This window comes from Coturnix japonica, chromosome 19, assembly GCF_054131305.1.
Source record: "Coturnix japonica strain WE chromosome 19, WE-NBRP24, whole genome shotgun sequence".
In the NCBI taxonomy this organism is placed as follows: Eukaryota; Metazoa; Chordata; class Aves; order Galliformes; family Phasianidae; genus Coturnix; species Coturnix japonica.
In genome coordinates this window covers 4,420,026-4,432,159 of record NC_140681.1, presented here as the reverse complement: position 1 = coordinate 4,432,159, position 12,134 = coordinate 4,420,026, and the positions used below count along the sequence as shown (strand labels likewise).

At 40.7% G+C, this 12,134-nt stretch overlaps 1 protein-coding gene across 27 annotated transcripts in view; it reads right to left on the bottom strand.

The window, feature by feature from the left end:
• PTPRT (protein tyrosine phosphatase receptor type T) overlaps positions 1 to 12,134 on the bottom strand; it is a 391,962-nt gene that overhangs the window by 232,248 nt on the left and 147,580 nt on the right. For all 27 annotated transcript variants that reach the window (XM_085519547.1, XM_085519558.1, XM_085519559.1 and 24 more), the window contains exons 3-5: positions 9,172 to 9,443; positions 4,951 to 5,032; positions 1,872 to 1,987 (exon numbers count right to left, since the gene is read on the bottom strand). In XM_085519547.1, the coding sequence (XP_085375673.1) occupies positions 1,872 to 1,987; positions 4,951 to 5,032; positions 9,172 to 9,443 (470 nt within the window). The remainder of the gene's footprint in view (positions 1 to 1,871; positions 1,988 to 4,950; positions 5,033 to 9,171; positions 9,444 to 12,134) is intronic.

The window sequence follows — 12,134 nt, the reverse complement described above, 5'->3', positions numbered from 1 at the left end:
CCAGGGAGCAATCTCCAAGAGATACTGCCTCAGTGGTGGTCAGCCCTTAAATGAGGTCTAGAGGAGGTGGAGTCAAGCTCCACCCCTTCTGGGACCACAGCTAAATTAGTCTCACCTGTGCTCCCACAGCTGACCTAACATTTGCCTCAGCTGATTAATCAGAGGTTCAGGCTGTGATTACCAATTTCAAACAATTTTCAACTCAACTATCTTAAAAGTCTCCAGAAGAACTCTAGTATAGAATATGGCAATGCTGGGACTCCAGAGAGCCAAGTACTCCAAAGGGCACAAGTAATAACTTTGTCCTTCACTGGCAAACAGCACTCCACCCTTCCAGTTTGCTAAAAGCTCCATTTCTAACTCCAGAACTGAAAATCACTTAAGTTTGTCACTACGTGAATAGCACAACACAGTTTTTGAAGTCCAACCAGTAGAATAAAAATAGACACGAAGAGAAGGAACTCTTTGGTCATTTAGTGAGCAACCAGAGGAACATTCTGCTATCAATATAGAGCCAATGCAGAGCAAAAGCCAACGGAAACTGGGAGGAAGAAACAAAATATGTACAAACTGGCTTTGTCACACACAGAATCACAGAATCACACAGAATCACAGAATTACCCGGGTTGGAAGGGACCTCAAGGATCATGTAGTTCCAACCCCCCTGCCTGGCAGGGCCACCAAACATACACCTTTACTAGATCAGGTTGCCCAGGGCCCCGTCCAACCTGGCCTTGAACACCTCCAAGGACGGGGCATCCACAACCTCACTGGGCAGCCTGTTCCAGGACCTAACCACTCTTCTAGTAAAGAACTTTCCCCTAACATCCAACCTAAATCTTCCCTCCTTCAACTTAAAACCATTTCCCCTAGTCCTGCTATTATCAGCCCTTTCCAAGAGTTTACTCCCTTCCTGGCAGTAAGTTCCCTTCAGGTATTGAAAGGCTGCAATGAGGTCACCCCGCAACCTTCTCTTCTCCAGGCTGAACAAACCCAACTCCCTCAGCCTGTCCTCATAGGGGAGGTGCTCCAGCCCCCTGATCATCTTTGTGGCCCTCCTCTGGACCCTTTCCAAAATCTCCATATCTTTTTTGTACTGAGGGCTCCACACCTGGACACAGTACTCCAGATGGGGCCTCACAAGAGCAGAGTAGAGAGGGACGATCACCTCCCTATCCCTGCTGACCACCCCTCTCCTGATGGAGCCCAGGATCCCATTTGCTTTCCGGGCTGCCAGAGCGCACTGCTGGCTCATGTTGAGTTTCTCATCTATCAGGACCCCTAGGTCTTTTTCTGCTGAGCTGCTCTCAAGGACCACTCCTCCCAGCCTGTACAGGTGCCTGGGGTTCTTCCGGCCCAAGTGCAAAACCTTGCACTTTGCCGTGTTGAACCTCATTAGGTTCACCCGAGCCCAGCTTTCCAGCCTGTCAAGGTCCCTCTGAATGGCATCCGTTCCCTCCACCGTATCGACTGCACCACTCAGCTTGGTGTCATCACCTTTGTCCTTTTATAACATACCTTAAGGAATGTTTTCATCTCAACATACTTCCCTCAGCCTTTTTTGGAGTATTTTTGGAGGTCAAAAGGAAAGAAGACCAAAAATTAAGCAGAAGGGAGGGATTATTGCACCTGTTCTGCCTTTTCTTTTTTATGAAGGAGTGCTTCCAGGTCTGAAGATGTATGTTTAGAACTAACATTTTGCTGGCCACTTTTTCCATCTTCTGAAGCACAGTTCTGCATTTTATCATCTTGAATTCTGATCTGGAAACAACTCAAGGCAGTTCTCAAAGGATCTTGATGATAAACATTTGTCCCACCACCCTGCTGTCCTCTGTCTATTTATTTTACTTGAAAAAATTGCATCACTTTACCTGGAGCCAGAGTTTGTCATGCTGGGACCACTTCCCCCCGGCAATGCACTGGAATGTCGCATTCTGTCCCACATTAACCTCCACATTCTGAAGCCTTAAGAAATGAGGTGCTTTTCCTAACAAGAAATGCAAAGAATAGGAAGGGTAGAGCAAGGCAGGGATTGTATTACACCAACACAGATATCAGAACAAAGCAAGTCATCCTACTCCTGACAAAGAGATTTAGCAAAATAAAGCTGTCCTTCAGTACTGAGCTACTTGATGCAAAGCAAGGGGATCTTACAGAGAATAGGCCAAGCCAATACAAACCTCCAAGCAGCACAGCTGAAACGTTCATGGTCACCAAAACAATTTGTTACTCCCTTCTATTAAGAGTAACTGAGAACATTTTTTCTCTTTAGGAAACTGTGGCTCTACCAAGGGCAAAATGAAATGAAATTGAGGTTGTCAAGTGTGGCTGGCCAAAACAAATTTGTATAAAGAATTTTCTCCTTTCAATTGTATTGACTATCAAATACATCCTGTAACTGTGGAGTAACAATGCCGCTGATATCAAATCACTGATATTAAATGAAACATTGATATTACTGATAAGTGTTGGATTGCTGCACTGGTTAATAACACCAATATCTGCTTTTTGATGAAAATAAATTCAGTATTCGTTCAACACTAAACCACCAACATCCAAATGCTGATATCACCAACATATTTTGTGACAGCAGAAAAAGATCATCTGATTAGCTTTGTGCTTGCTGGGCTTCAGAAGGAAGTTTGTGCACCAACCAAATACTCTCAGAGTAGGACACACAACAGCCTTCTAATACAGTAAGGGTCAGCATTTTTCGACTTCATCTTTACTTTTTGGATATAAGTAGCCAAGGAATAACATATTTTCAGAGCACAAACTAACCTACATTTTTCTATTGGAATTAAATAGGTTCAGAAGATGTAGGCATGTGTGTGCAGGAAGCCTGGCAAATAGATGGTTGTCTACTACAGGCACATGAACAGAAAACCCTTGCCCGCATGCTATGTCAGAGGTTTTTATCTAATTCCTGTGCCACATTCTCCACATGCCCAGTTTGCTGACAACTCAAGCAAAGTGCAGGGATTCTGTACTATCGTGCTTTCTAGGGGTCAGAGCAGCGTGTCAAAGCCAACTGGTAAACCACCTCTGGGTGACAGGCAGCAAAGCAAGTACTATGTGCTGCTTGCAGGCTATTTAGGAGTGACTTCTGCCTGTGTTCAGATATGAGTGAGCTCCAAATCAGGGACATATAGCCACACCAGCCTCAAAACTAAAACATAACACCAATAATTTCAAGTGCCATTCAGGCTCAATCAGAAGCTTCCTCATTCCTGTGCTTTGAGTTTTTACAATTGTAAAATGAACCCGAGGGGCAAAGTAAGTCTGTACGGTGTCACTACTGAACAGCAAAGACAACATTGGGAATCAGACAGAAGCATTTGCAAAGACTGCAGAGAACTCATAGCTTGTAGGGACCTGCACACACTGCAGGTTGCCAACTGATTTCAAATGCACTGGATATAGTCTGAGTAATTCCAGCTTTGGGTCACCAAGATTGCATTTAATTTTCCAAAGGAACCTGCATGTACTTGGAGATGGAGTTTTAAACATCAGTTTTAATAATTCACCAAGCAGGATTTGGGGTTGCTATATATTTTTTAATCCCATAACCTTCTTGTCGTTGTCTCACAGTTGGTTCTGTGGCCTCTTTCCCAGTAAAGGGATCAGTCACCACCAAACATGCTTTGGAATGCATGCACATCATTTGGGGGATTTGTTTGGAGGCTGCCAGTTATCAGCAACATCTGGTCAACACAGATTGTAAGTATTTCTTAATGAAGTAAATACACCCAAAGGCCCGAGGAACAAGCACATGGTAAATACAAATATAATTCAGTTAAACTGCAATTAACCATACTGCAGTTATCAGAAATGTCCTGTTAAACTTGAGCAGAGCCATGTTACTCACATTGCGAATGGTTGCTATTCTTTGAAATAAAATGGGTGAACCTCACCCACAGAATTTTGTTTGGAAGAGCTGCTGCTCATTTACTGAAACTAAGAACCAGTGAAAGGGGCTGTTAAAGCTCCAACCTAATGGGGTGGTGGGCCACCTTCCCAAAGGACATCAGGCCACCTGGAAATACTACAGCATCGAAGTTATAAACAAACCTAAATATAATAAGCCAAAGTATCACCCATAAATTCAATTTAATCTGCTACATAACACTTAATAATTCAAGCACTAAAAGACATTAATTTATTACAGATTACTTTTTTAAAAATACTATATTTGAAAGAGATATGTCTAAACTCATCAATGAACATGAAAGCTGTTAAAAATCTGTATGCTCCATACACAGTATAGGGATACAAAAGTCCTTGAGCCTCTCAGCGGATGCACAGAGAAACCAAAGAAGTGCGCACACAAATGTAGAGGCTTAATGTCTCTCTATGCTGGAGAAATGTAAGCTGGGCATAGTACAGCTAAGGTAGGAGAAACAGAACAAATATTTCTGAACAGTGTAATGAACCTGCATTAGTTTTTGTTGCTGTGTAAGTCTAAATGAGATTTATTTATTAAATAACTCATGCAGAATCAAAAACCTTTCTTTTGAGAGATACCTTTAGGATATGTCTTTTCGTATTTTACTACTTTATATATCGAACCAATTTGTCTTATTTCCTTAAGTTAACCACGCAGGACATTATCAGAAACATTTAGATCTTTTCCTACAGCAGAACAATTCCGAAACAACAAAACAAAGTTTTATGTTCTTGTGACACTTCTACAAAAAAAAAAAACTTCCACAGACATCCTGGCACAAGTGACCGAATCAGAGCACCTTTGCCTTTTGCACAAATTATCAAGTTATTTAATTGCACAAGGCTGGCTGTCTTTAGTTGTTTTGGGGGATACCAAAACAGAAGAGATTTTACAGTAGGCAGAATTGGATAAGTCACAACTTAAGACTGCCAAGCCCAGTATTATAGACAGCAAAGCCTGGTATTTAACGCATTGAGACGGTTAGAAGAACAAAGAATACTCACTGCATGGATGGGCAAGAACTCTCACTTCATCCACAGCTATGTACCCTGGATGTCCTTTCAAAGAGACAGATTCAAATATCACCTGAAATACAAAGAAAAGGTTTTCTTAGAAAGAATTGCACTAGTCATTTGGCCAGTCACCACATTCCACTCCTATTCCAATGTCTGATGCATTCAAAGCATTTTATCATTAATAACAAAGGGGTACCTATGCAATACAGCATGAAGACACATGTCAAAGACAGAAAATCAATTTGACACAGATAACAAAAAGAGCAATATTAATTAGGATTAGTGAGAACTACATACTGCTTCCATTCGGAAGAGCAAAGAAACCGATTACACATATGTGCAATTACATTTGATTTGAAGTGTTCTATAAGTACAATACAAATACTGTGTGCAAAGAGTTTGGGGCAGGGCAAGGGGACTCTGGGAGACTGGTAAAATTCAAACTAATTAACTATTGCCACATAAGCAAAATAAAATTCAGGAAAAAAACAGTATTAAATGCTGTAAAGTTTACAAGGACAAAGCTAATTAATGTGTTCAGCTGGCACAGTTACTACTACTGCAGCAGCCACTGTTTTTGCAGGATAATTCGTGACTATCAAAATCATTACCGGAACACCATTAAGTTTGTTAACTACTAAAAGCCAGTCTTCAACACTGCTATTCCCACTTTAAATAAAAGCTGGCATTCCTAGCCTGTCACTATTGAGCCTTTTCTTCATCTCCATTGGAAGATTTAACTCAACAAAAGATCCAGCTTTTTGAATGCCGACCACCACAGCTCAAGCTACAAAAGTGGAGTCGCATGTACTTCATAATCAGGTTGCCATTAATCATTTTGCTTTGCATTTGGGCTTCCATAATTTAGTTTCTACTTATATTCCCATGATATCTTAAGATCTGCTCCCTCAGTTCAAAGCATTCCAAGTGGGAGCACTCCTGAAATAAGCCCTTTAGAAAAATGCCATGATAAAAACAGGTAGAATAAAGAAATAAAGGGGAAAAAACAAAGTAACAAAGTAAGAAAAGCTCAGGTGCTAGCAATATAAACAGAGTTCTGCAGCAGATGAAGGTGGGCAAAAAATAGGTTGTCCAAAGGATAAGAGGAGGTAGCAAATATCTGGAAGATGATCAAACCATCAATAAATGTTTCCTGTGTTCAAGAATACTTTCTAAGGACTGTATAAACAAGGAATAGAATGCATGTCCTCAGTATGGAAATGACAATTTATTTGATAAATGAAAAGTCATTCATGATAAACATGGCACTTACTGCTAAGGTCACACAGCAATTACTGTGACTCCCTTCAGACTAGGATTAAACTGCACCTTTATAGCCACCAAACCTTACTTTGCTTATCTTATAGCTGAGAAGTTACAAGCTTTGCTGAATTACTACCTCAATTTCCTGAAAGCCGAGAACTTGGAAAGAATAATTCCCCGCTTCTTTGAGGTAAAAACAAACACATAGCGGACTGACCTCTGTTAATTAGTGACACAGTTCAGTGTCTTTAATAGAGCACAAAATAACCTAAACCTTGAGTCGGTAGCAGCTGTGTCAGCTTCTAAAAAGACTATGGATTTAATCTTCACATTGCTGCCAAAATCACTGACAAGAGCAGAGGGTCTCAATTCACACTGCTTTGTTTGGACAGCTATTTTATTACCTTTTTAACTCTACTCTCAGATCTCTTTATTTCTCAGTTCAGATTTCCACACTGTTCTCACCCTTTTATACAGTTTTGCACCACCTCAGCCCTGTCAGAGTGGGCAGAGCAGGAGCACCTGGGTTGAGGAACAAGTGTTTAATACTTTACATTTTTGGAAGTTCTCAGAAATTAATATAACTGGCAAGTGCAAAGTTTGGCTCTTCAACATTCTTAAATGCTCCTGAGAACTGCAAATACCAAGTTTCATTTCATGTTTCCTTACCCATAAACAAACCCACATTTCACTGCTGCTATCTACCAGCAATGTCTGTGTTAGTGATGTAGTGCGGCTCATCTGTCGTGGTACGACAGTCTTCTTCAGGCATGGATCAATACAGTACACAGGATCAGTACATCAAAACACCCCTTCCTGGCAGACTGTAGTGCTGTGCTCAGTGCATTCTGGGACTATGTTCATCCTCGTGGCATGCAATAATTCAAGAGCACACGTCTTACCTTTCTCCTAGAGCTATTACAGCTTTTTCTCACTACACTACAAACGCACATAGACTGGGAATCCAGGCACAACTAACTCATGGGCAGAGCTGATAAACCTCTACCACCATCACATTACTACCTCAGCAGAGTGCTTCTGGATGTAGGTGACTCATACAACCCTTGTGCAGAATTGCCAGACCCAAACCACGACCCTCTGGCAATAGGCCTAGCATTGGTTTGCTGCTACTCACACCTCCAAAGCTCTGGGCACTTGTCAATACCTTGCATCCTGGGCAGTTGGCTTCAGATTTCTCAATGCACACAGCAATTACTGATGGTGTGATTGTTGGGTATTAAGAAAATAAACATTTTTCTTGACACAGATTTCATTATTTAGGAGAAATACTTTTTTCCCCCCTGTGTTACCTTGTACTTTTGAAATACAGAATATCCATTCAGGTCTCTTCTGCACAAATTGTTCTCCGGGCATGCAGTTTTGATTTAAAGCTGACAAATAACACTCTCACAGCATAATCTGGATTGTGAGTGTCAATGAGACGTTCCCCAGGCATCGGTACACAGAAGCTTTTATCACCATGCCACCTCTGGACTCCTTCAGCCACAAGTGTTACGATGTCAACCAACAGTAATTTTGATAAAATTCCATGAATGCATTCCCCCCCCACTTTTGAGAGCTTAAAGTTTTCTTTCTTTTTTTCTTTTTTTCCTTAATTAAACATAGAGAGTCACTAGATTGCAGAAACCAATGGACAAAATTAGGGACCAAGGACAGAGCAGACTATCAGATCCCTGACAACATTTTAAGAGCCATACTTTAGCAGAGGGAAATTAGAACTTTATCCATCATAAAGGTGAGGCTCAGGAGAGGGAGAGAAAAAGAGAGAGAACGTTTGCATTTTCTGGGCAGGAACCACTCCCAAGCAGTCACTGCTGCCTTTAGGCTCTTCGTTTTTGCACAGCGGTGCAAAATTCTTCTTTGATTTAAAGGATTTTCTTCCTCAGGAAAAGCAAACCTGACCTCTAAAAAAACTTGCAAAAGATGTAATGAGGTTCAGGAAGTCTGGTATTGGTATATCTAACAGTTGGATCTCGTAGTTTGAGATCAGACTGTCTTTTCCAGCTTTTTCAAGCACTGATTACCTGGGTGAAAGATCATTTCTGTTATCTCTGTACAGCACCTACTATGAAGCAGATTCTGGTTGATGTTAATATGAAAGTAGTATCGATCACTTTAATATGATTTCAGAGCGAGTGACAAGTTGTGCACAGCCCTTAAAACACCACTTCCAGTGCATTTGCATCTCTTTATCCCATATCCCCCTTCACCCTGTACAGTGTGCTCTTATCTATTCTGCTGAAATCCTTGGCTCCTTTTTGGAGGCAGAACATTAAAGTGTTCTACTTTAGCTCAGATTTTACAGACCTACTACCCAGTTATTAAAAAAAAAAAAAAAAAAGCTTTTCTTCCTACTGTTTTCTATCCGTAGAGCATTCAATGCCTTTTCATAGTTTCTTTTACTGTAATTCCCATCTCACTCATGCTCTTTTTTCTTACACTATAATATGTATTTCTCCTTTTCCTGCAAGGTGTAGGGTGCAATTACCTCCCAGGCACTGTTTTTTTTCCCTTGAATGTAAAACGATAAAAATCAGAAGATAAGAGTTCTCATGTCTTCACTGCTTAACAAGGAGTATATGAGTCCATTGTGTGCATGGGAATTGCCAATCCAAGTCCGTTTACATGCATATTTCACGATATACAAGTGGGTTCTAACTTTCCAATAATTTACTTCACCTGCCCAGCTTTTCCTCTGTGACCTGAGAACATATGTAAAGAAAAAGGGTGAGAAGAATTAAGTCAAGATGTCTCTATCATCTCTTGCTATAAAACTGTCATATGAAAACTCTATCTGATGGAAAAGAATGCGGGGAAAAAAAGCTGTATTTAATTTTCAGAAGTCTTATTGCTAACAACAGCTCATAGCTCACACCCAGCCAGACACTCAATGGAAACAGACAGAGAAATACTGTGAACTCATACCTGATAAAAATGCGGCCAGAACGTACTGATGGCAAGCTCTGCCTTCACCCATCCTTCTGTTACAACCCCTGAGACATTCCATATGGGATTGCCCTGTGGTCCTCCGTTCACTTTCACGTAGACATTCAGAGAGCCAGGACTCGAGCGATCTCTGCTGGATAAGTAATAATGGAAATCGATGCAATGTGTGTCATTTTCCTTCAACGTGGGCAAAAGTAAGTGAGCTTTCTGCCCGGATGCCCGTCCAGAGCTGTTCACCATCATGAAGGAGCCTGTACACAGACAAGGGAAAAAAGAATGAATACTAAACATCTGCTGAGCTCTTTCAGTTAAAGCAGATTCCCTAGAAAAGTCAATGATTCCTTTAGAAGCCAGCAAACAAAACAGTTCCTCCTAAGAACTCAAACTAGCTATTTTATGCTAGTTGTTAGGTAACAGAAAAGAAAGGAGATCTAAATTACAGGGTATAAATACAAATAGATTCATGGCCAGCTATAACCGCCTTAATTAGATAACTTAGAAATTATAAATACAACTTTGCTTTTATTGTTTTATAACACTGCAATAAAAGAGTCACCCTAAACAAAGTCATATTTACCTTCCAAGAAGCCACAGGGCTCTCCTACAGCATACAGCCCCAAATACCTACTTTCCCAAAGGCACATTCAACACAAAAGAATGCTATAAAAGATCACATTCTCAGCTGGCATTGCCTGCATGGTCTCTACCAACTTAGTGCCAATCTGTACCCGGGAACACTGTATCTTGGTGGTACAAGCTTTGGAAAGCAGCAAGGTGTTAAGAAAACCTGGTGTTCAGAGCCTAGATGAATTAGGCTTGTTAGCATGAGAGCAACATCTCAACTAGCAATACAGCAACAAGGACAATTACACTTCTAGGAGGGAAGGACTGGCTGAATTTTAGGAGAGAAATCTATACTAAGGCAATTTATGAGTTTGTTAACCCTGGAGCTTGCATCATATTAAGCATGGCACTGGATGTTGAACTCGTGTTTTGATTCATCAAGCAGTTATTTTACAGCACATTGTGTCTCAACTCATCTCTTTACAAATGCATCAAGGTGACAAATGTTAGCAATAAGAAAAAAACATTATGAGAGTTATTTGATTCAATTCTGTTTAAGGGATCTGCTTTATGTGTGTGCAGACACTCACAGAAAAAGCTGAAGAAAATACCAAGATCCGGGGGAAAAAAAATCTATGTGTCAGCAGCTAGGCATAATAATTTTTAATCAAATGCAGCCTTCTTGACATTCAGAGTCCTGCTGCAGCTGCCAAGTCATGCTACAAATGTATTTCTCTACTGGCCTCTTGCAGTTCACAGCACACTGTGTTTGAAAAGCCTTGCCTCACTTCTAACCTATTGACTTCCCCAATTCCATGCCACAGCAGTTTGACAGACACTCAGATGAGCCAGATAAACATTCTGATCGGTTTTGTCCAGTGGACAGCCATACATTTTCTATTTTATTTTCTTTTAAGCCACCAGATACCAGCCACTTCCTCACACAAAACTGCTTTTGGTGGTTTGTTGGTTTGTTTCTGTTTATGTGATATGTGTATACATTTTGTAAAGGACTGCAAAGCACGGATGCAGAAGAAAGTGCATCTTTCACAAGAAATCACACACGCTCCTGAGACCTTGGAAAACTCGAGCACAGTGCAGGCACAGCTGGGGATGAGGCGGTACAAGCAGAAAAGCTACAGTAAGGTGCTCTCTAGTGATCCAATCTTTCATTTGGATAGGTTAAAAATCCCAATGGCCCCCAATCCAGAGATTCCAAATTCACAGTAGAGAGCTCAAGAAACAGAAAAGCTGAATCCAAGCCTTCAATTTTTTCCTCTAATAATCAAAATCTGTGAGACTGATAAACATTCTCTGTTGATTCCCTCCTGCTCTCAGTCAAACTCAAAATCCCCTTCATCAGTTAGTTTCTCACTGAGTGCTGCAGTAATCTTCTGATCCACCCAAATAAACTAAAATAGTGACAATCTGAGATTTGGGCTCAGACTGTATCAGCTGGGATAATTTATGACCAGGAAGCACAGTTTCCAACAGGTAAGATACAGGGGTGATGCTACAGCCAAAGCAAACATTCAGTAAAGAAGAGGTCATTCATTTCTGTTCCATCTTTGATCAGATCTTAGCACACATCATTTCACTTCTGGGTGTCTTCCTCATCCTTTCCCTATTTGGAAATCCTTATCTATTTGGATAGTAGATGGATCCCTGCCCTAAAGATCTACTCTGAAGCTATACAGTGCCCAGCACAACAGGGTCCTGAACTGTACTACATCAGGCAGGCGTTTCAATGATAGAAAGACTTAAGGAGGATTTCACTTTTACAGATTCACGTATGAAAATAAGGAGCATTCCTCTGGGATAAAAACATCAGCTTTTAGTAAAAGTTCAAAGCAATAATTACAATTTTAGTTTTTGACACCCACCAAAAATGAATCATACCCTATTTGCAGAACGACAATGGCCTTTTGTACAATAACTCTGGAGTATAGAGCCTGTACATAGAGACTGACACAACGTGAGTGAGTGAAATATCCATCAAGCAAAAAAACACTTAATAAAATAATCAGCCTTCGTTATGGGAAGAATAGCCTTACCAAAAAAAAAAAAAAAAAAAATCATTGCCATTTGCATGTTATTCACAGCCTTGGTTCTCATTTCTGGATGCCTTAGAAACAAAAACCCACACCCCATAGCATGCCTAGAAATACAAGAGAAAAGGCTCTAAGATCATAACTGTCTCCAGTAAAGTCCTGAGGGGAGAGACTGTTTTACATGATTGTGAAAAAGATAAAAAAAAAATTCCACTACTGGTGCTGCTCCCATCTTTAACTGTGCCATCTGGTGTCTCTACCTGCTCTTACTTCCACAGAGACCTCAAATAGCAGCTGCCTCAGGAAGGTCTTTTCCTGCCAGGTCAA